General features: G+C 36.1%; 1 protein-coding gene across 1 annotated transcript; it reads right to left on the bottom strand.

Annotated features, from left to right (window-relative positions):
• Window positions 1-1,265: 1,265 nt before the first annotated feature.
• LOC132039471 (probable RNA-dependent RNA polymerase 3) lies at window positions 1,266-3,538 on the bottom strand. Its single transcript, XM_059429948.1, has 6 exons — window positions 3,506-3,538; window positions 2,622-2,869; window positions 2,408-2,543; window positions 2,044-2,118; window positions 1,574-1,765; window positions 1,266-1,373 (listed from the first exon to the last, which is right to left on the bottom strand). Exons 1-6 carry the CDS (start codon window positions 3,536-3,538, stop codon window positions 1,266-1,268), a joined length of 792 nt encoding a protein of 263 aa, XP_059285931.1.
• Between the last annotated feature and the right edge of the window lie 19,660 nt (window positions 3,539-23,198).

Raw genomic sequence — 23,198 nt, 5'->3', positions numbered from 1 at the left:
GTGTTTTCACAAAGCCACTAAAATTGGGTTAATTTCATAAAGTTGAAGATGATGCCTGGCATGGTCAAGTTTGAAGATCTTGGTTTTAGGGAGGCTATGTAGGAAATAAACCAAGAGTAGGAAACCTAAGTTGTTTAGGATTTAGTTTATTTAATTCATGTCTAATTAGAATTTATTTATCAAATCCATATTGGAATGGGTTTTTTAGTCCTAGTCTATTTTGGTTTCTAGTATTATAAATAGGGATGCTATGTCACATATTTTCATTGTAGTGAGATTCAAAGTAAAGTCTCCTACCTTCTCTCTCTAGTTTGATAAATTTCTTCTATATAGCCATTGTTGAGTCTTCCGCTTGTGCTTATATTATTCCTTTGAGTATTTTTATTTCCTTTCATCTTTTAATCCATATTGATACTGGAATCTATTGCTGCTGGTAACAAGAACATGTGGAACTTGAAAAGCGGTATCGTGAATTAACTGGTATATTGGTAAGTAAAACTTTGACTAATTCATGCATGCTCTATATAGTTCCCTTTATAACTTGTCGTAAATTAATAAGCTATATTTCTGTCCTACAAGTTCAGTATTCCAAGCAAACACAGCTTGAAGCCATGGCCAGTGAAAAAGCTGCTGCTGAGTTTCAGTTGGAGAAGGAAGCAAAGCGCTTTCAGGAAGTGCAGGTTTGTGCTTTAGTTTATAAGAATTTTAGCATTGCATTATATTCTAGTCCTTGTATTTATAGTTGCAGTTTGATCAAGAAGTTTAAGTTATATTTAAGAATTTCTCTTACAACAGTCAGAAGCTGAAAGAAACAGAGTTTGTCGTCGAGCATCATCCTCGAAATGCAAATGAAACATAAAGAAAGTGGGAAACATGTAGCGATAATAAAAAAGAAGGTTGGTACTTGGTACAGTGACTAGCTAACAACCATACAGAGACGCTGCAGCATAATGAGACTAATCACCACACAAATATTGCAGCATTATGAGACTAATCACCATACAAATTAACGATGCTGCAGCATAATGAGACTAATCAATGTAACTAATCCAAGTATACACTTACTGGAGAGAGGTTAGCATTACTGCTTCAAACCAAACAAAGCTCCATGAGAGGGAAATAGCACAACCCAAGTGAAAAATAGATACTCTAAACCAAAAAGAAACAAAAAATATTGTCGGTTGGGTCTTAGCCCAAGTACTTCATTACATAGGGGGAGCAGATGACTAGGATACGAAACAAAAGAAGAGTTGGTAGCCCTATTGTTACAAAACAAAAGTTTTCCATGCTGCATATATTAAAAACAAAGCTGCTGTAGATGTTTTTACTCTTCGCATGGAGGGTGTACCAGCTTGATCTAAATGAACAAGGTACTGTTAACAGGTAATACGCAACAGCCTTTGAGAGTCGATAGCCAGCTAAGAAGAAAGCATTACTTGAGTTAAAAGAAATATCAATCAAGCACAACATTAAATGGACTTGAGGAACCACTAAAGCAGCAGCACAAAAATAGAATATTTCTTCTTATATTCAACTGTCCAGAAACTATCTAAAACTACAGTTTGAATAATACTTTGAAATACTTTGTTGGCATATAGAAAAGGTAATTACCAAAGAAGCGATAGCGCCTCAAACCAACAAGAATTCCATTCTGAACAATCTCTTCTGGAGACCCTGGGGCGTTTTCCTCAAACTTGACAATCAATACATTCTCATCTCCTAATGACTGTTGCAGATGGGTTCTTTCTGCTTTCAGGTACGGACCCTGAGGAGGGGAGAAAGAAAACAAGTCAAGAAGCGGATATTAATGCTTAAAACAAGTCAAGAAGTGGATAGAAATGCTTAGGCGAATATGATGCACTGTCCAAAGTGAATGAATGCTGCCCTAAATCTTGTTTGGCCAATTCAATCACAGGAGTAAATATTCACAAATCTAGATACTTACAGTGGTCAATGAATATATTCACAAACACTTCAAAGGCTAAAGGAGTTATCTTGGACATTTTTGATAATACCAAGTTTTGAACCACAAGAAGAACAGACCTTAAAAGTGTAGCTTCCATCCGAATGAACATGGCAATGGTAGAGATGAGTCTTTCCTGAATCCCAATCAAGATACTGGAAGACACACATATAAGGCAATTATTGGATTAGTAATTCAATAGTTTAGTGACTATAATGTGAGTACCCAGACCAAGGTACTACTAGTCTCTCATCAGGGGACACTAAATGGTAAAAACACATCAAAAGCAAAAAAAAAAGACAGATATATATATATATATATAAGCACATGTAGAAGTCTTTAACTCTGGAAGAACAACATCAGCGGGTTGGGACCAAGACCTTACATCCGAACTAACAGATAAAAATAGATTATACAAGAGTGGTAATTGAATAGCAAAATCACCTGCACTCGTTTATTATGTTCACAAAGATGACCATATTTATTCCAAATATATGACTCAAAATGAGACTTAGGTTGATATATCAGATGCAAAATGTCACCAACATCATGGAGCATAATAACATCCTCCAACTTCCTCCTGCAATGGAATCAAGCCAATACAAATTTTTGGCAATATAGAAGTCAAAATAAATATTTGATAAATGCTAACTTTTACCTCCCAATGTAGTTTAGGATCAAAAAGAATTTCCTGAATTCAAGCTTACTAAGTGCCAGCAACTGTTCACTTATTCCTTGTGTGTTGGCCCTCTCTATGAATTCAGATGGCCTAGGATCGTAATGATATCTTTGAAAGCTAGTTGTCACTGGACTTATTGGAGGTGATGGTATTCGTGGAGCTGATGTAGGAGAATCAAATGCATCACCTAAAATGTCTGCAGGCGATGGAAGACAGTCAATGGAAAACTAGTTCTTGAAAGGTCCGGAAAATAATACATGTATTAGCTTTAGTTTAATCATTTGTTTGTTAGTGTTCTCAACCTATGCATAACTAATACATGTATTAGTTATACAACATATTCAGTACTATTCTTATACATAGTAAACCTATGTGTAACTAATACCAGTACTATTCCTATTCTAGTACACCGTATTCATTTAATACAACAAACCAAACAGTCGATAAAAAATAATGTCAACATGACTAATCCCAGCATTACTAATACATCCTATTTAGTACTATTCTTATACACCCTACCAAACGATCCGCTAGAGTTGTAAGTATGCAAAAAAGAAGAAGAGATCGCAACAAATAAAAAATTTGAACAAGTTCTTCATTAAGCCTAATCTAATGTCCAGAAAAGTGTGCTACATGGAGGATTTTAGAGTTTGAAAAGTGGAGGAAGCATCCAAGAAGCACATACTAAAAGATAGAGGATATGTACTGGTAGGGAAAAAAATTCAGTTCAAACTTGAGAAACCAAAACTAAATGGTGAGCTAGAAACAGAGAAATGGGAAGTCTTTAGAGAGAAAGTAACAACTTGATGAGTTCTAAAGGCCCACCTAGCCCTTTTTTATTATTTGTAAATGGAAAAACTTACCACCTTGGTGATGAATAATTCACATTTGCACATGCTTACAATCCAAATGTTTCTAAAGCAGCAAAGATGAAATTCACATACTATGCTTATTAGCTTATTTGTAGTCCCTCTTGTTTAACCGGTCGTCTACTTTCTAACAAAGTTCCAAATGTCAAATTAACGAATGGATCGGCCCGCTTAATTACATATCCTTTTTTACTAAATGGAAACTTTACAGCTAATTACAGAAAGGGAGACAGGAGGCTACGAAACTGGACATATGGCCCAGATCCCAACCAGTAGCATCTATACATCAAGGCACCTAAAAATAAAACCAAACACCAACAGCTCGGGTACCAATTTAGCTCCTGCAGCCTCCCAGAAACTCTTGGTTTCAAAATACTGTTGAAGAACACATCCTAAATGATCCTCTTAACAATAACAGCTACAACAATTCTCTTTTTTCCTTGAAACACAATTAGATATCTCTCTTGCTACGAGTAAAAAATGGAACCTGACTGGGACATCCTGTAAATGGTTGCATTACTAGAATTAGTACTTCAGTGAGTTTCAAGCCACTGGCACTCCTCTGACCACTCCAATGCCTGCCTAATTACTCCTTGCCCCACCCCGATTTTGTTCCACAGAATTTTCTTCTCTTTTCATTCTTTTATAGTTCTTTGCTCTTTTCAAGTTAATGTATAGTGCTACTCAAGTTCTTTGCTCTGATTCTTTCTTTTGCAGTGAAAACGATGAAACAAACTGAGGATTCTCTTCAAAATGTTGTGACATGGAAGCTTGACAACAGAGTAAAGGATGCGGTCCAAGATTGTTGTCTACATAAGTTTGCTTCTTCTCTGACTTGTACTAATATTAAGATGATCTTTGTGGGTGAATTTATTGGAAAATATAATGAACATAAAAAAACTTTTATAATAGGTGACCAAAGTTTAGCTCTAGGATTAGACGACGTTTATATGTTGACTGGACTACCGCTTAATGGTGATCCAGTAGTTGGTGGAAATATGGAAGACCCTGAAAAAATATGCATTGACTTGTTAGGAAAAAAAAAACCCGACAAGGGAAAAAAAGGAAAGAAAGAGTCAGGGTCTCTTTATGTAAAAGCAAACTGTTTGTGGGAAAAAAATTGAACCTGTCCCTGAAGATGAAGAAAATATAGATTTTTATATCGGGGCATATTACCTTAATATTATAGGTTGTATAGTTTGCCCTGGAGGGTCAAGATTTGCAGTGTCATCAAATTTTTTATACATGTTGGAAACACAGATAGGAACATCATAAATAGTTTTGTGTGGGGATCAGTTGTTTGGGCCCACACGCAGTGGGCTCTGCATATGCATGACGGAGTCAAATTCCGTGCAAGTTCTCTTCTTATCCAGGTAAAAAAATATCTTTCAGGGTAGAATTAAGATGATTCCTTAGATATTATGTGGAGGCTCCAATAACAAAGGAGGGATTATTTTGGGTGTTTCCTCCTTTATATTGTATGTGTCTATCTTATTGTATATTTAACTTTTCCTTTTTCTTTTTGCTTTTCTTTGTAGCTATTTGTGGTGGAGCACCTCCCCGAAATGACAAAGTCTTTGCTCGGCGATGATTTTCAGTTGCCAAGCAGGGTTCCCCTTACTGGGGGGTGGACTAAGCTTATGGAAACTTTCAACCACAACACTATATCAGCTGAACTTAAATTGGAAGAGAAATTTAAGGTTAATGCTAAACTTTTTTGTAGTTTTTTTCCTTGGTTCACATTAATGCTAAACATTTTCTAATGTGAAACAAGAATATTATAGCAAGATAGGAATTGATAGAAAGAAATTAAAGAGAGATATATACAAAGAAATTCAAACAATTAAAAGATGTAATGCTAATAGTAACCAAAACACCACTTAATTGGGAAATTAAGTGCATCTAATCTATTAGAATCCGCAAGAAGGTAGTAACCTACTTGCAAATTCTAGGACAAATGTTGAAATATGCAACAAAGGGTTTTCAAGCTATCCAAAGAGATACAATTTTTCATATATCATAAACTAACTAGAACACCCTAATTACTTACTATTTATACTAAGGGCTAAAAGTCGTAGAAAGACATGATTGCCCCTCATTAAAATTACAAGCCTAAAGGGATAAAGTCTTTAACACATTGAATATCTTTAAGTCCTCCATGTTGGAGCCTTCCAAATATTCCATAAAGCTTGTAAAGCTTTAAGATCACTAGCTTGACTCCTTGTGAAAGGCCTCGCAGTATGTTTCTTGATACGCACTCACAGAATTAGAAAGAGAACAAGCTTAGCCTAAGGAACAAATGTACTGAATTGCTCCTGAACAGCTTGAGCTAATGCGCGATGAACAAAGAAAAACAGAGAGAGAAGAAGATAGGATTCTATCGATTTCAATTATCTAAATGTTACAGCTGGGATTACATCTATATAAAGGAAACAGTTGAATGAAAGAAAGTTCGGAAGTCGGTTATAACTAAAAATGGATACTAAACTAACTTCTTAACAACCTAACAACTAATATCGTGTCAACAGATATACCGATATGATTAGAATTGTAACTAAAATTCAAATGAAAATCCGGCTTGATCAATATTGTTGGACTCATATCATTTCTTGGTAGGGACACCTTGATCTATATCAAGCGTCTCTTTCAGGTTGAGCATTCCATAAATAGTTCCAAGATAATGAAAGTTTAAGAGGCCAAATCCGCAACTTGGAAGAACCTACCACTAGCACTTTGTATATATTTAGATAGAAAGGAACTCTATGACTATCGAAGGTACAGTGTCCAGCTCAGTCTTCCATTGATTAAAGTTCTAGATGAAAATGAAATCAAAAGAAAGTGGAAGAGTGGACCAACTGCTTATATTAATTTTAAAGATAAGTATGCAGACGATATAAAAAAATGGATGGAAAAAGAAAAAGAAAAAAAAACATTTAGCAGCGAGATTCCATATATCTCTTCATTTAAACGCTGTGGTGATCAGCGGGATGAGGGTGCTTAGAGCAAGCCAGCTTGTACTTCCACACATAGTTAGGAGCTTGATTTATCTTCACTTCCTACCACTTCCCACTCTTTCCCTCATACTCAAGTTGACCCTGAGGATGGACATCATGGTGATGATGATAGTTTTCTCGGTGATGATGTCAGAGGAGTAGGGTGTGATTTTCAAGATGATCAAGAGGTTGTAGCATATGATGATGCTGGAAGAGGAGATCAGCATTATGATGATCTTCAAGACGACACACCTACCACTGCCCACTCTTCCCCTCATACTCCAGTTGATCCTTAGGATGGTCATCATGGTGATGAAGACAGCTTTTTCATGATGATGTCGAGGAGAAAGAGGTGTGATTTTCAAGATGATAAGAGGTTGTAGCAAGATGATGATCTTTGAAGAGGAGATCAGCATTATGGTGGTCGTCATCATAATCCAGTTGATCCTGAGGATGGTCGTCACACCCTACTCCTCCAACATCACTGAGAAAACTGTCATCATCGCCATGATGATCATCCTCGGTGATCAACTCGGAGTACGGCGGGGAAGTGTGGGCAGTGGTAGGTGTGTCATCCTGAAGATTATCAAGATGTTAATCTCCTCTTCCAGCATCATTATCAGCAACAACCTCTGGATCATCTTGAAAATCACACCCTACTCCTCCAACAACATCACCGAGAAAACTCTTATCATCACCATGATGACCATCCTCAGGATCAACTGGAGTATAAGGGGAAGAGTGGGCAGTGGTAGGTGTGTCGTCTTGGAGATCGTCATAATGCTGATCTCCTCTTCCAGCATCATTATTAGCAACAACCTCTTGATCATCTTGAAAATCACATTCCACTCCTCCGACATCATCACCAAGAAAACTGTTGTCATCACCATGATGACCATTCTCAGGATCAACTGGAGTATGAGGAGAAGAGTGGGCAGTGGTAGGAAGTGAAGATAAAGCAAGCTCATAACTATGTGTGGAAGTACCAACTGGCTTGCTCTAAGCACCCTCATCTCGCTGATCACCACAGCGTTTGAATGAAGAGATATATGGAATCTCGCTGATAAATGTTTTTTTCTTTTTCCTTCCAATTTTTTATATCCTCTGCATACTTATCTTTAAAATTAATATAAGCAGTTGTTCCACTCCTCCACTTTCTTTTGATTTCATTTTCATCTGGAACTTTAATCAATGGAAGATCGAGCTGGACACTGTACCTTCGGTAGTCATAGAGTTCCTTTCTATCTAAACATATGCAACTGAAAGTGCCAGCACAGAGCTCTAGGTTCTTCCAAGTTGCAGGATGAGCCCTCTTAAACTCTTCATTATCTTGGAACCGTTTATAAGGAGTATGCTCAACCTACAAAGAGATCAGAACATGATATAGATCAAGGTATCCCTACTTCAAGAAATGATATGAGTCCAACAATATTGATCGAGCTGGATTTTCATTTTTGTATTTTAGTTACAATTCTAATCAAGTAGTATCAAATATAAGCAGTGCACATGACTGTGGCTGTTAGTTGTTAGGTTGTTAAGAAGTTAGTTAGGGTTGTTAGGAGGTTAGTTATAACTAACTTCTGGAACCTTCTTTCATTCAACTGTTTCCTTTATATAGATGTAATCCCAGCTGTAGCATTTAGACAATTGAAATCGATAGAATCCTATCTTCTTCTCTCTCTGTTTTTTATTTGTTCATCGCACATTAGCTCAACTTGTTCAGGAGCAATTCAATACATTTATTCCTTAGGCTAAGCTTGTTCTCTTTCTAATTTTAAGATGGTGTATCAAGAAACATACCAATATTTGCCTTTCACAATGAGTCGTTTAGTGATCTTAAAGCTTTACAAGCTTTATGGAATATTTCCGAAGTGCTCCAACATCGAGGACTTAAAGATATTCAACGTGTTAAAGACTTTATCCCTTTAGGCTTGTAATTTTAACGAGGGCAATCATGTCTTTCTACGATTTTTAGCCCTTAGTATAAATAGTAAGTAATTAGGTGTTCTAGTTAGTTTATGATATATGAAAAATTGTATCTCTTTGGATAGCTTGAAAACCCTTTGTTGCATTTCAACATTTGTCCTAGAATTTGCAAGTAGGTTACTACGTTCTTCAGGGTTCTAATAGATTAGATGCACTTAATTTCCCAATCAAGTGGTGTTTTGGTTAGTATTACCATTACATCTTTTAATTGTTTGAATTTCTTTGTGTATATGTCTCTTTAATTTCTTTCTATCAATTCCTATCTTGCTATAATATTCTTATTTCACCTCAGAAAAAGTTTAGCATTAATGTGAACCAAGAAAAAAAAACTACAAAAAAGTTTAGCATTAACCTTAAATTTCTCTTCCAATTTAAGTTTAGCTGATATAGTGTTGTGGTTGAAAGGTTCCATAAGCTTAGTCCACCCCCCAGCAAGGGGGACCCTGCTTGGCAACTGAAAATCATCGCCGAGCAAAGACTTTGTCATTTCGGGGAGGTGCTCCATCGCAAATAGCTACAAAGAAAAAGGAAATGTTAAATATACAATAAAATAGATACATACAATATAAAGGAGGAAACACCCAAAATAATCCCTCCTTTGTTATTAGAGCGTCCACATAATATCCAAGGAATCATCTTAATTCAACCCTGAAAGATATTTTTTTTACCTGGATAAGAAGAGAACTTGCACGGAATTTGACTCCGTCATGCATCTGTAGAGCCCACTGCGTGTGGGCCCAAACAGTTGATCCCTACGCAAAACTATTTATGATGTTCGTATCCGTGTTTCTAACATGTATAAAAAATCTAATGGCACTTCAAATCTTGACCCTCCAGGGCAAACTATACAACCTATAATATTAAGGTAATATGCCCCGATGTAAAAATCTATATTTTCTTCATCTTTAGGGACAGATTCATATTTTTTTTCCCGCAAACATTTTGCTTTTACATAAAGAGAACCTGACTCTTTCTGTTAGAACCCGTAATTTTGTGCATTGGAGCAATCTGGATTAATTATGATAAGTTGAGGACAAAATTATTTCGGGATACAAAGTCGGGATTCTTGACCTTCGATTTTATTTTGAGGTATAAGTTGTGCATTGAATTCTAGTATGGAACAATTAGAAAAATTTGGGACCAAAAAGTGATAGAAATTGGAAGATGAAAATCATCCACAATATCCCGGTTGGCCCACACAAATGGTGTTCAATTTTAATTGGGACAACACATTAATGTGGGCCAAGGGACCTTGACCAAGTCTTGCTAACTTAAATAAAGATGACCACTTCATTTTTTTCACTTCATCCACACTTGAAAAAAAAAAGAAGTGAAGACTCCCTCCATTAAGGAGCTCACGGCCACAACCCAAAAAAATCCACCTCCATTTCTTGTCCTTCAAAAATTAATTCCTTGGTGTAAACCCATTATTTTGAGGTTCCTAAGTAGCGTGGAACCATCGTTGGAGCGATCAATCCACTATTTCTCATCTTTTGGAAACCCTAGGCTTGTGGAAGTTGAAGAGAGAAAGGTAAGATTTGATCTTGTTTTTGTGTTATGAAGGTTATATTATTGTTGTAGTATGTTAAATTGGGAGGAAAATCATGAAATATGAAATGTTGGAAGTAGAGTTGTGTATGTGGAGCTTGAGCCGTGTAAATGGGTGTTGTTGTGTTATGATTGAAATTATGAATTAATGCCTAGTTAGTTGATTATGATCATTGTAAGGTGAAGAACGATTGAGAATTATCCATTTATGTATATGTGTAGTGTTGGTCGAAATGGGTCATATTATATGACAATGAACGAATGAATATCGCTAATGTTTTAATCGTCGTCACTATGAATTTTATGTGGAAATGAATGCTTATTGACTCAAATTGATGTTGTTAATGTTGCGGACTGTTTTAGAGGTTATTGTATGTTTAAGGTAATTGGTATATTGATGAGATAGCATTGTTAGAATGTAAATTGTGGATACAAACCATGATTTAAAAATGAAGAAAACAATTAAAGGGGCTGCTCTCGGTTGGGACTGTTTTCGGCCAAAGTGGGAAAAAAATTATTGGATCGTTGGGAATGTTATGTGAATTGTTTAGAATGTCTTTAAATATTGTTGGTAAAGATTTGGGTTGGTAATTGAATGTATGATTTATATTGCGGCTTGAATGTAAGTCGTCAAATGAATATTTTGCAAGGTTTTAAATAATGGAAAAGGAAGCTATTGTTGTTGTATTGTTTTCCAGATTGGATGTTGATGTTGCTAGGTTGGTTATTGTGGTTGTTGTTGTTGATTTTGAGCGAGTTAAATTCTCGGGATGGCCTAATTGCAGGGGAAGTGCTGCCGAATTTTCTGTAGAATTTAGAGTTAGTTTGGAATAAATCGCTTAAGTGCCTATGTCTAATATTGGATATTCGTTGGCATATTTGTAGACCTTGGAGAGCCCGAGGCGTAGGTTGGGATTGACTTTAGATTGGCTATCTTGGGGTGCGTACGAGGTATGTAAAGCAACCTTCCTTCTTTTGGCATGCCTTAGTTTTACATAGGCTAGATTGAAGTCTTAAGTGGAATTCCAAATTCGAAATCCGAGCGGGGATATGAACCGTATATAATTCTTGGCACTCTTATGCATGACTTGATAAGAATATGAACCATTATGTCTTCGAAAAGAAAAGAATCGTTTTCCAAATGTTGTAATGATTATTCTGATTTCAAATATGACTATTGTACTTATCTTTTGGTATGTTTGCGAGATTTCGAAAGAGAACTTTTGACCATCGCTTTCGATTACTATAAAATAGTTATTTTAACTACTTTATTGAGTTTGATAACACAGCTTTGACACATAAGGAGGATTTTAAGGTTGTAGCTTTGATGTACTAATCCCGACAAATCTGAAAACTTGTTTTCGCACTTTCCGATGTTAGTAAATATGTTTGGTCATCGGATTTTTGAAAGGTAGCTTAATTATTTATTTTGCTCATATGCATGTGATTTTGACACGAGATTATGATTTCAAAGTTTGGCTTTGATATGCTTTCGAGGGACATTCTGGAGAAAGGGGGTTTGAATTGACTATTTCCTTGGGTTGGAAATAATAGTACGCTTTAGTTATTCTATCGGGTTTGTAATAATGATTTGTATGTCGTTATATGATATTGCCGCTGGGTATTTGGCCGTGGTATGTTATGTTATGTTATGTATGTTATGTTACGTGATATAGTCACGGGTATTTCGCCGCGCAGATGTCCCCGTGATATTGCCGCCGGGTAGTTGGTCGCGGTATGTCTCTCAAGGAGATATTGCGCGCCGGGTATTTGGCCGCGTATGTTATGTGATGTGATAGTGTCACGGATTTGACCGGTATATGTGGTGACACTGAGTTCTATGCATAGTTCGTTTTCTTGAGAAAAATATTATTAATAAGTAAACGTTTTGGTATTTTGGATATGTACTCACTTTCTGTATTTCCGCTCCGATTATGACTCAGATTTGATATATTGTATATTTCTACTTTGCATACTCAGTACATATTCCGTACTGACCCCCTTTCGTCGGGGGGCTGCGTTTCATGCCCGCAGGCGTACGCAAGTTTTGGTGATCCACCGATTTAGACACCTTCTTCTCATTTGGAGTGCTCCTCTCATTCCGAGTTTATATTTTTGGTATATATTCGTCTCGTTGCATTGTATATATTCGGCCATGGTGCACGGGGCGGGGCCCCGTCCCGTCATATGACCTCGTCCGTCCGTTTAGCAGGTCCGGGACAGCGTCGTGGGTTGGCCTACTTTTGTACGGCACAAGGCTGCGTTTGACCGTTGGCCTGGGGCGATCCCCCGCCGCGGCGGCCGGTCCGCATATGTATATATGTTGCGTTGGTGGCCCTGCCGTGGCCTTGTTGGTTTCTTTCGAAGCAGGTTGTTTTGGATAGCCGTAAAACAAAGGAAACTCTCGCCGAAATTTTTCCCCGGGAAATTATCTAATTTTTAAATACCGCCTTGCCGGCTTTGGATATTCTGGATGCGTTTGATATAATTCGCGTCTCGATAAGGGCATGGGTGCCCACCAGGTGGCACCAAGCCACGCCACGGTTGGGTCGTGACACTTTCTTTCCTTTTTCCCCTTATCTGTTTTTTTTTCCTAACAAGCAATGCATATTTTTTCAGGGTCTTCCATATTTCCACCAACTACTGGATCACCATTAAGCGGTAGTCCAGTCAACATATAAACATCGTCTAATCCCAGAGCTAAACTTTGGTCCTCTATCATAAAGGCTTTTTTATGTTCATTATATTTTCGGGAAAATTTCATAAATGACTACATTTTAAGGGTTAAAAATCTGGCATAGCAACATTTTGCTTATTTATAGCTCGTAGCTACTATTTTGTTTGCTATATTCATTTTTTTCGCTGTATTCAATTTTTGTTTTCGCTGTATTCACGACTAAAATAATTTTTTTCCCAAGCAGTATTCATGAAATAATTATCCGTATTCATAAATTGACTTATTTTATTCATGAATACAACAAGTAAAAAACCGAATACATATACACCAATAATTCCATTAAATACATCATATTTTCCGATATGTATACAAATGTACACGTTTAAAAAATACTATATACAACATAGATACACCAAAAAATTAACAAATACAAGCAAAAAACATTGTATACACGGTAAATATAAAAATAAATACAATAAAATTAATGAATACAATGAATTGTATGCTAAAAAAATTAATGAATACACCGAAAAGAAACGTGATTTTTCAAATTCCAACGACCGAATTTGACCGAAAAAGCCACCGGGCTGCCGACTCCGACAAAGCAACACTTGTCGATGGTGAAGATCCGATGTATATCCTACGATCCGGCCGAGAAGGATGGAAGGCCAATCGGTGAAGATCCGATTTATATCCGGCCGTATCCGCCAAGATCTCGCCCGTCAAAATTCGCCAGAGAAGGACGAGAGGCCAACGGCTGAAGACCGATGTATATCCGCCGATCCGCCAAGATCTAACCGGATCCGACCGTAAAAGTTTGCCGGAGAAAGTGTCGTAAGGGCCACGCAGAGCAGGGGGTGGGGGGAGGGGAGAGGGAGAGAGAGAGACGGGGATTGGGCGTGGAAGCGAATAATGTGATACGGGGTATTTTACTTTGTCTATATATATATATATAGTTATAAGTTGTATTTAACATATAATTATTAGCTATGGAATGTAATTATTTTAAACTATAGCTATTAAATATAAATATGTAGTAATGTTAGTTATGCTATGTAGTGCAATAAATTCACCCACAAAGCTCATCTTAATATGAATCCGCGACTTTTGTAGGACAAAAAAAAAAAAAAAGCATATGTAGGTTTCACGCACTAATTTAGTGCGTGAAAGGACCAAACTGCAAAAATAAGAGTTTGGCCTTTCACGCGCGAAATTTGTGCGTGAATGAGCCCACCAAAATTTCCAAGTCCAAGTCAACTTCCTTGTCCAGATAGTGCCTTTCCTTTACTTCTTCAAATCCAAGTCAATTTCAATATCCACCTAATTCACAAGCATGCATTTTTTCCTAATTACATCAACCTCCAACTCTTATATTAATATATATTGTGGAGGCTTAATTTAGGATTTAAGTTTGCTGAGTTTAATTTTTAAAGCGAGAGATTTACTTGTAATTGTTGTATTTATCATAATTAATGAAGATTAAAGATAATGATGACACGCGATTCAATCAAGTTAATTTTGAATGTTGATTGATGTATAAAAATAATTAAGAAACTTAAGCATGCATGGAGATGGTGATAAGATATGAATACGTTACCGCTGAATTCCAAGATTTCAACCTTGATCCTTAAATTAACGGCTTGATCCAACTTGGATAGAAGTTTTAGATTCTATCAAAGATATACAAAGACCTCCTTTTAAAGGCTTTAATGATTTCACTGAGGCATTAGACTATGCTGTATGGAGTATTGGGACCAAACTATTATATTTCTCCAAATTTCTCTCAGACAAAATCCGTATAGAACCCCGGTACAAAATACAAAAAGACACAGACAAGGTGATTTTTGCGATCACTGCCTACTATGACTCGAGACCGTCGTAAGACTTAACCAAAGAAAAAGAGACACTCATCCAAGAAAATGAAACTCTTGGAACAAGCAAGACCGTTAGAGCAAAGAGTACAAGCAAGCTAAGTTTGAATTATTACAATCCTAGAGTTGTCCATCTCATACAAAAAATGGATGAGACGGTGTGCATTCCCTAATGAATGCAAATAGATCCACCGTATCGTATAAAGATACAAATAGTCCGGTTCAAACTAAGGTAGCCGGTAAAGACTCATCAAATCCGTTGATGGTCACGTCACTTGCCAAAAAGTGAAGACGAGGATGTTCATCTCTCCGTACAAGACGAAGACTACCAAAGACACCGACGCAAGGAGCTACTTCTACCAAGAAAAGCATACTTGCAAAAAAGAAAAAAAGTGACAACATAGAAAGTGTAGTTAAAGAGACTTTGGAAAGATTTTTCCAAACCAAAGGTAACAAGACAAGCATATAATCAAGAACCCTAATCCAGACTATCTCCAAGTCCAAGGATGTCACCAAACCCATAGTTCGAAGAATGAGATATGGTAAATTTTCGAATAGTGCATTTCAAGATTCAAAAGACCCACACGACTACGATTCGGGAATGAGTTTTGATTCTATTGCACTACATAATTTAGACACATAAAAAAAAATGAAAAGAAAAAAAAAAAAATATATATATATATATATATATATGTGTGTGTGTGTGTGTGTGAAAAGCAAAATAATCAGACAAAAATAGTGGAAGAAATAGTCATGATAAGACAAAAGATCGAAAGATTCGTTGAACAAGAGCAACGGATAAGATATCCGTTAGAAAAGAGTTAGTCATTTATTAAAAGTAACTTTAATAAAGCAAACATAAAGAAATGGACATCCTAGCGAACAAGTAGATAAAGTTGAAAAAGTTCACGTGACGATGGGCCTAAAGAAAGACCCGGTACCGAACTCAAAAGATTCTTCAATATTTCGAAATCCGGAGTTGAAGTCCGCCAAGACGCCTATAAATAGCAGCATTTGTGGAGAATGCTTTACTAATCTCCCTATTATGTAAATTATTTTGTGATTATGATGTTTAGGTAATTACTTCTTTATCATCATGAATTTGTTATTTTAGTATATGGTTATTCTCTTAACTTTTTAATAACCTCGATGGATTAACGTAAATTCCTAGGTTTTAAAGTGGGCCGTTTTAATGTCCAAATGATAAAGGACGATGTTGGCCGTGGTTACCGGGGTGTGGTTTATATATATATAGTTTTAAGTAGATTTTATTTATAGTTAAACCTAACATATATTTTAAAAAATATTCTGTACGTATTCATTTTTAGTTCAATGAATCAAATATCTTTTTATACAGATGTATTCATTAAATAATACCGTAAAGATTTTTTGTCATATTCTAATTTTTGAAATTAAAAATCACATCATTACTTAAGCTCAAACTATATTTTGATTATTTTGAGATTGATGACTTTTTGCACAAGCTGGGGCAATAGTTATGTTGTAGTGGTTTCTGGAATTGAGCGATGAAAAACAAATAATTTCTGTTGGAATTTGGAATTTATGATATTGTCAAAAAATTCTTCACTTATCAAACTGCAATTTTCCCTAAAAATAAAATACAAGAAGAGAACAATAAAGCTCTTTTTATGAGCACTAGAAAATATATATATTGTTATTATAACTAAAATTAAGTAGTTAAACATAGGGGCAGATTTATTATAACAAAAGATAAACATCATCCTTCCTCAGAAACCACAAGAGAGACCTCTTGTAGTTCCGTCAGCAAATTATAATATTCCTGCGCATTCATATCAAGATTCTTGTTAACGACTCTTCTAACCCAATTTGGATTATAATCGAGGAAAATCTTGAGTCCCTCTAACTCATCCTCGCTTCCCACCGTACACATTTTCTGGGATAGGACTAAGTGAGATATCTACTCCTTCATAATTGGCCATTTATGTTCTTTCTTTAATTGAACATCTATGAGTTAAGTATTTCATGAACACTTATATATTAAACTAATTAAAATGGAACGTGAAATTAGTAAATGAGTGAGAACGCAATACAAAATTAGTGACTTCATAAAAAATTAAACAGTAAGTTAGAGATTTAATTTAATTTGAACATCAATGATGTTATACTGGTGCAAACAAGATGGCGGTCTTGTGGCAATGATGGCGGTTCTTCATGGGACAAAGGAAATGGTGGATTCGGAATAAGAAGGAAGGTGGATCTGGTGGGGCCGAGGATAGCGGCAGATCTACATGGGGTAAACAAGCTGCTGGAGGAAATGAAAGTTGGAAAAGGCCAAGTACTTTTGATTCCAGTGGTACAGACCAATAAGGGAGCTGGGGAATTCCAAGAGACTTTGAGAGGTCGTGGATCAAGAGGTAGGTGAGGACGTGGTGGTTGGCGTGGAGGAGGTCGAAAACAAGGTGGTAGAGGAAGATCATTTAATCAAGGCCAGTCTAGTAGCTGGACAACTGAAGGCGGAGGTAATACCGATTCTGCAATTAAGGGGAACCAGTCTAGTTGGAATAATTCACAAGAACATAGTTGGGGAAAAGCCACATCGTTTGAAGGAAGCAAGAAAGTAGATAGTTGGAGCCAGCCAGTGGCATCTGCCAAGGATGATAATTTTCTGGACAAAAACAAGGATGGGACGCAGCTATAGTGGGCGGTGGTGGTGGTTGGAGTAAGAATTCAGCCATGGAGGAAGTAGTAGGTTCTGGCGGTAACCAGTCTGTTTGGGACAAAAAATCTATTGAAGTTGGTGGAGCCACTGATTGGGGTACATCTGGGAGCAAGCAATCAGCCGGTTGGGATAACAAGATCACTCAGAAAAATTCAGAAAATAACTCATCTGCATGGAATTGCAAAGCTGTAGTCTAAAAAGATGGAAACGGGAAAAATCAAAATGATCCTTGGAGTGGTGAAAAAGCTCCCCAGTATAACATCGATTGATGTTCAAATTAGATTAAGCATTACCTCCATTACCACCACTCTTCCATTTCCCTTTCTCACTGTTACCCTAACTCCAACTACCCTTATTATTAGATTTCCATCCTTCACTGTCATTGCCTGAACCTTTGCTCCAACCACCGTAGGGCTTATCCTCCTGCGAATCACTTATGTTCTGCCAATCACCGCCACGCCCTCTACCACGAAAACCTCCCCTGTCCAATCCTCTACCTCGAAATCCTCCCCCGTTCGATCCTCTTCCTCAAAATCCTCCCCTGCCTCCAAAACCACCACGTTCTGAACCACCCCTCCCTCCATAGCCACCCTGTCTGATCCTCCTCAACTCCCCTCCAACTACTACCGCATTGTCGTCATCTCGGAACTCTACTTTGTCGCTCCAAGAATCTTGAGCTCCACTTGAATCATTAGTTCCACTCTTGCATTTACTTTTGTTGCTCCAAGAATCTTGAGTTCCACCTGAATCATTTGTTCCACTCTACCAATTACCTTGACCCCATCCTGTAGATGAACCTCCACCTGGAGCTTTTTTACCACTCCAAGGATTATTTTGATTTTTCCCGTTTCCATCTTGTTTTTGTTTTGCTATTCCAAGAATCTTGAGTTAGGCCCAAACCACCGATTTGTGCTCCGAGATGTACCCCAATCCATAGCTCCACCCACTTCAACAGATTTTTCGTTCCAAACAAGATGACGCGTATCCTCCTATTTCCTCCGTGGCGAATCTTAATCCAACCACCACCACCACCACCCACTACAGCGTCCCCGTGAAAAATTAAAGTTAATTTTGGAAGAATAAATATCATAGATATTTAGAAGAGTTTTTAGAAAGTTATAATGTAATATCTTTGATATATATTGTATTAGGAAATGTTAGAACTTAGATATTTATCTTGAGGATAAAATTATCTAGATTCTTTTGTATCTAGAATAATATCAAGATATTCAGAGTATGGTAGGAGATAAAGATGGCTAGATTTTTCTAACGGATATATCTAGAAGTATTTTGTAACCATCCTACACAAGTATAAATAGGGTGGCCTTAGTCATTTGTAACCAACCCTAATTATAAGCTAATACTACCAATACAAGCTAATTCAAGTAAACTTTTCCTTTTCATAGCTTCCTCTTTTTTAGTTGAATCTTCGATCTTAGTTAACGACTATTAGAAGGTCACCGATTTACCTTCACCCGCTATATTTTCTACATCCCATCCTTGTTTTTGTCCAGAAAATCATCATCCTTGGCAGTGGAGGATTTCGAGGAAGAGGATCGGACGGGGGAGGATTTCTAGGTAGAGGATCAGATGGCGGAGGATATCGAGGCAGAGGATTGGACAGGGGAGGTTTTCATGGTAGAGGGCATGGCGGTGATTGGCAGAACATAAGTGATTTGCAGAAGGATAAGCCCTACGGTGGTTGGAGCAAAGGTTCAGGCAATGACAGTGAAGGATGGAAATATAATAATAAGGGTACTTTGGAATGAGGGTAACTTTGAGAAAGGGAACTGGAAGAGTGGTGGCAATGGAGGTAATGATTAATTTAATTTGAACATCAATTGATGTTAAACTGGGGCAAACAAGATGGCAGTGTGTCTTCTTGGAGTAAACAGGATGGCGGTTCTTCATGGGACAAAGGAAATGGTAGATCTGCCTGGGATGAGAAGGAAGACGGATCTGGTGAGGCCGAGGATAGCGGCGTATGTCAAATCTACAATGGGTAAACAAGTTCATCGGGAGGAAATGAAAGTTGGAAAAGGCCAAGTACTTTTGATTCCAGTGGTAGAGACCAAGAAGGGAGCTGGGGAAGGCCAAGAGACGGTGGTACTACATCCTTGAAGACACCCTTTGTGTGGCCGTGGGAACTTTAATCGTCGTGTTTGTATTAGGGGATAAAGAGTTGTTCTTTAGCATTCACGGCAATGCTATATCTTCAGAAACCATTGAAGGGATATGCAAGGTTCACACTGTGACGGAATACTACAGATTGGGGGAAAAACTGGGGCCCAATGATTTCTACTGTAGGTTTGAATAAGAAGTTGACCAAAACAAATTCTATCCTGAAGATGTTTATGTGTAAGTTTCTCATTATGTATATATGACTGCACCTTTTGTACACTTAAGAGTATCTCCTTGGTGCTCATCATCAATAAAATACTTTACCATATAAAAAAAAAATGGATTTTGATTTTGAAGGTATTGTACTTGTAAGAGACGATCGAATACGGACAAGAAGATGGTTCTATTATTTCGGTGTATAATTAGATTTGCAAAGAATGGTATGCACACATTGCTCCTCTTGATAATGTTTATTAAATTTTAGTTTTGCAACTTGTACTGCGTATGTCAAATTACACATTACAAGATGTTCTTTATTTGTTTATTTGCAATATATTACAGGTTCCATACCTCTTGTATGGGACTGGAAGATGAAGTTCTCAAGAACTTGGAACGTTATTGTTGCCCTTGTTGTTCGCTAAGGGTTGGTACCGCTCAGGATGCCTCCACTTCTGCACCACCTCAGGTTCCTGATGCCAGTTGTGGGACAGATTTTAGACTACGAGAGTCGTGAGAGGATGGATGGTGATCTTTGGGAGAAACTTCTAAACCCTGAGAACGAGTTTGGAAATAAGTAATTTCATGATATCAAGTTGTCTCCTTGGGACAACTTAGCTTTGAAAAGATTGTATTCCAAAACTCTGCATTTAATGGGAACTTTAATTTGCTGTGTTTGCATTTCATTAGCTTTGTTAGCAATCTGAGAGGCAGTTTTTCTACTAGGGACGTAATTAGAAGCATATTCAACTTTGCTGCGGGATTTGTATTTTTGGTGTAAAGAAAGTGTAGAAGAAAGCTTATTTCATTATCAACATTCTCGTCAAATGTTTTCCTCTTCTATATATTACACGTTTATTGAGATTTTAGTTTTATATCCACCTCAAATGTAATATTTTACATAAAATATTATACCGGTCTACTTAAAATACTAATCACGCATTATTCGACGAGGGCATTCCGGTTTCTTTTCTCGTGGGAGATAGAAAATTTGGAGGATATCTTCGCAGTGTATGTGACAATGGATCTTTGATCCTCCAGATATGACGTTCACTCTGTTTTTTGAAATAAAGTTAATCCTATCTAGTTTGAAATAAAGGCATGTTGGTAGTGTTACATTAGATGTATAATAGTAATTATTAAGTTCATAAAATAGTGCAGTATAATACCATCAATAACTTTTATGCTTACTTAAATTGAATATAATAAGTGTTCAATGTAATTACATACAAGCACATAGTTATTTAAATTTGAAATAATTAGAGATTCAATTTAGTTATATATAATACATAGTTTTTCAAATTATAGGAATAATTTCATGAACCTTCCCTGATGTTTTATCTTATGACATGGATCCATTATGTTTTTTAAATATAGCACATATTCTTTAATCTAGTGTGAATTATGATATACTAATTAATTTTGTTGCACACTCACATATCATCCCTATTTGATACTAAGAAATTTTAAAATAAAATTAAATAATATTGGAATTACTCAAATTTCATAAAATATTGGATAACAGACGATCACCTTCTTGTATACGGACAACATTAAGTTCTCAATTATTATTTCGGTGTATAATTAGATTTGTTATAATAAATACGTTGTTAAATTAATAAAGGACCACAACTTTAGAACTTTTTCTTTTTCTAAAAAAATTAGTAACTTAATAAGTTATATAAATAAATAAATAAATAAATAAATATATATACACATGTGTGTGTGTATTTATTTATATAACTTATAACTTATAAATTTACTAATTTTATTACAAGAAGAAAAAGTTCTAATTGTAACTCAAAAGCCTGGCAAAAGCTTGTAATTAGCTACAAAATTTTGTTGCTGCAATAAATTCGTGGCTAATTCGCCAACTATTGCCACAGGTATTTTAGAAAAATATCAATTTAGCTACAATATGATGTTGTATCAAAATACCTTTGCATTATTTGCCAAGGTTCATCCTTCCATCGAAGATCTTCATTTTCAAGGAGAATTATTAACTCTCTGATGTCATTTTTATCATATGAGTCTGTGTCCTCATTATCATTCTCAGTGAGGGCATCAGAATATGAAGGTGGCATATTATCATTCTTCTTTTGGGATTTTATAAAATCGAAATATTGTTTAATATGTGATATCTTCCTTGCTATTACTGGAAGATTCTGAAATGTTAGCGGCTATGAGCCTTTGGTTGCTCATTTGGGCAAGGACAGTGCCTCTGCCTATTCCTTTATTAGTACCTCAGCCTTCCAGTCCTCTATTAGAGAGGGGTTGTAACTACGGTCTCATCTTGCAGATTGAATAAACAAGAGTTATGAACTCAAATATTCTTTGATGAGAAAATCAGGGAGACTATTATCTGACCCTTTGTGTTAGTGTTATAATAATTTGATTTACTTATAACATTGCCAATTTAATAGAACAAAATTTGTTACGACTTATTGTGTTTAAGCTTTATGTCATGTATTAGCTACTATTGTGTTGCCAATTTCATTTCTTTTAATTTATCAGTCCGTTAGGTTCAGACTATATAGATATAAGTAACATAAATACCTAAAGATTTTATAATACAACAAACTTAAAAATGCAATCACCAACCACATTTATATAGTTCATCCCTAGGATAGAAAGTTTTTATAGGATCAACTTACTTACACGGTTGGACCCTAGAGTCAAAAAGGTGCAAATAATTGACAACCCCCTTTAAAGCTTTATGTCACATCTTTACTACTATAGATATAAGTAACACAAATACTTAAAGGTATTATAAAAAATAAAAAAATAAAAAACTTAAAAATCAATCACCAACCTCATTTATCTACTTATTGATACAGTTGGACCCTAGTGTCCAACTATGTAAATAATATTTACTCGGTTGGACCCTAGTGTTAAACTATGCAAATTATTGAATTCCCCTTGTAGACGTTTTATGTCACGTCTTTACTACTTCAGATATAATTAACTCAAATGCACTTAATAAAACAAACTTAAATATGATATTGATAACTAAAGGCGATAGATGTTGATCAATACCACATCTATCGGACCAAAATAATTGCTTTAACAGACTGATAATATTTCAGTTCGACAAGATACTTAATTTTTCGGTGACCATATAAAGAAAAATTGATTTTAAGGTTTCATTTTTGTTAGCATTATAACAATTTGTTATATATGAAAAAAAATGAAGCTTTAGAGCTAAATCTCTAGGAAATGACACTTTACAAGAAGAGGAGGCAGAGCAGGGAACATGGAGAAGTAAATACATCAAGAAGAGGATAGCGGGAATATTTTGAGAACACGGAACCATTATAAGCAAATTTATTTCCTTATCACTATAAAAAGAAACATTTTTTATATAATCATTTTCTAACATTTGATTACTAAGGCGATAGAGGCTGATTGATACCACATCTAGCGAACCGAAATAATTGTTTTAAAGGACCAATAATATTTCAATCGGACGGATACATAATTTGTCGATATAAAGTTTTAACTATTTCCCTCAACCAATAATTGTCTTAAAGGACCAATAATATTTCAATTGGGATGATGTCCAAACTTCACTATA

Source organism: Lycium ferocissimum, chromosome 12, assembly GCF_029784015.1.
Source record: "Lycium ferocissimum isolate CSIRO_LF1 chromosome 12, AGI_CSIRO_Lferr_CH_V1, whole genome shotgun sequence".
Lineage (NCBI taxonomy): Eukaryota > Viridiplantae > Streptophyta > Magnoliopsida > Solanales > Solanaceae > Lycium > Lycium ferocissimum.
The sequence above is the reverse complement of the archived record's forward strand: the minus strand, read 5'-3'. Positions and strand labels throughout refer to the sequence as shown.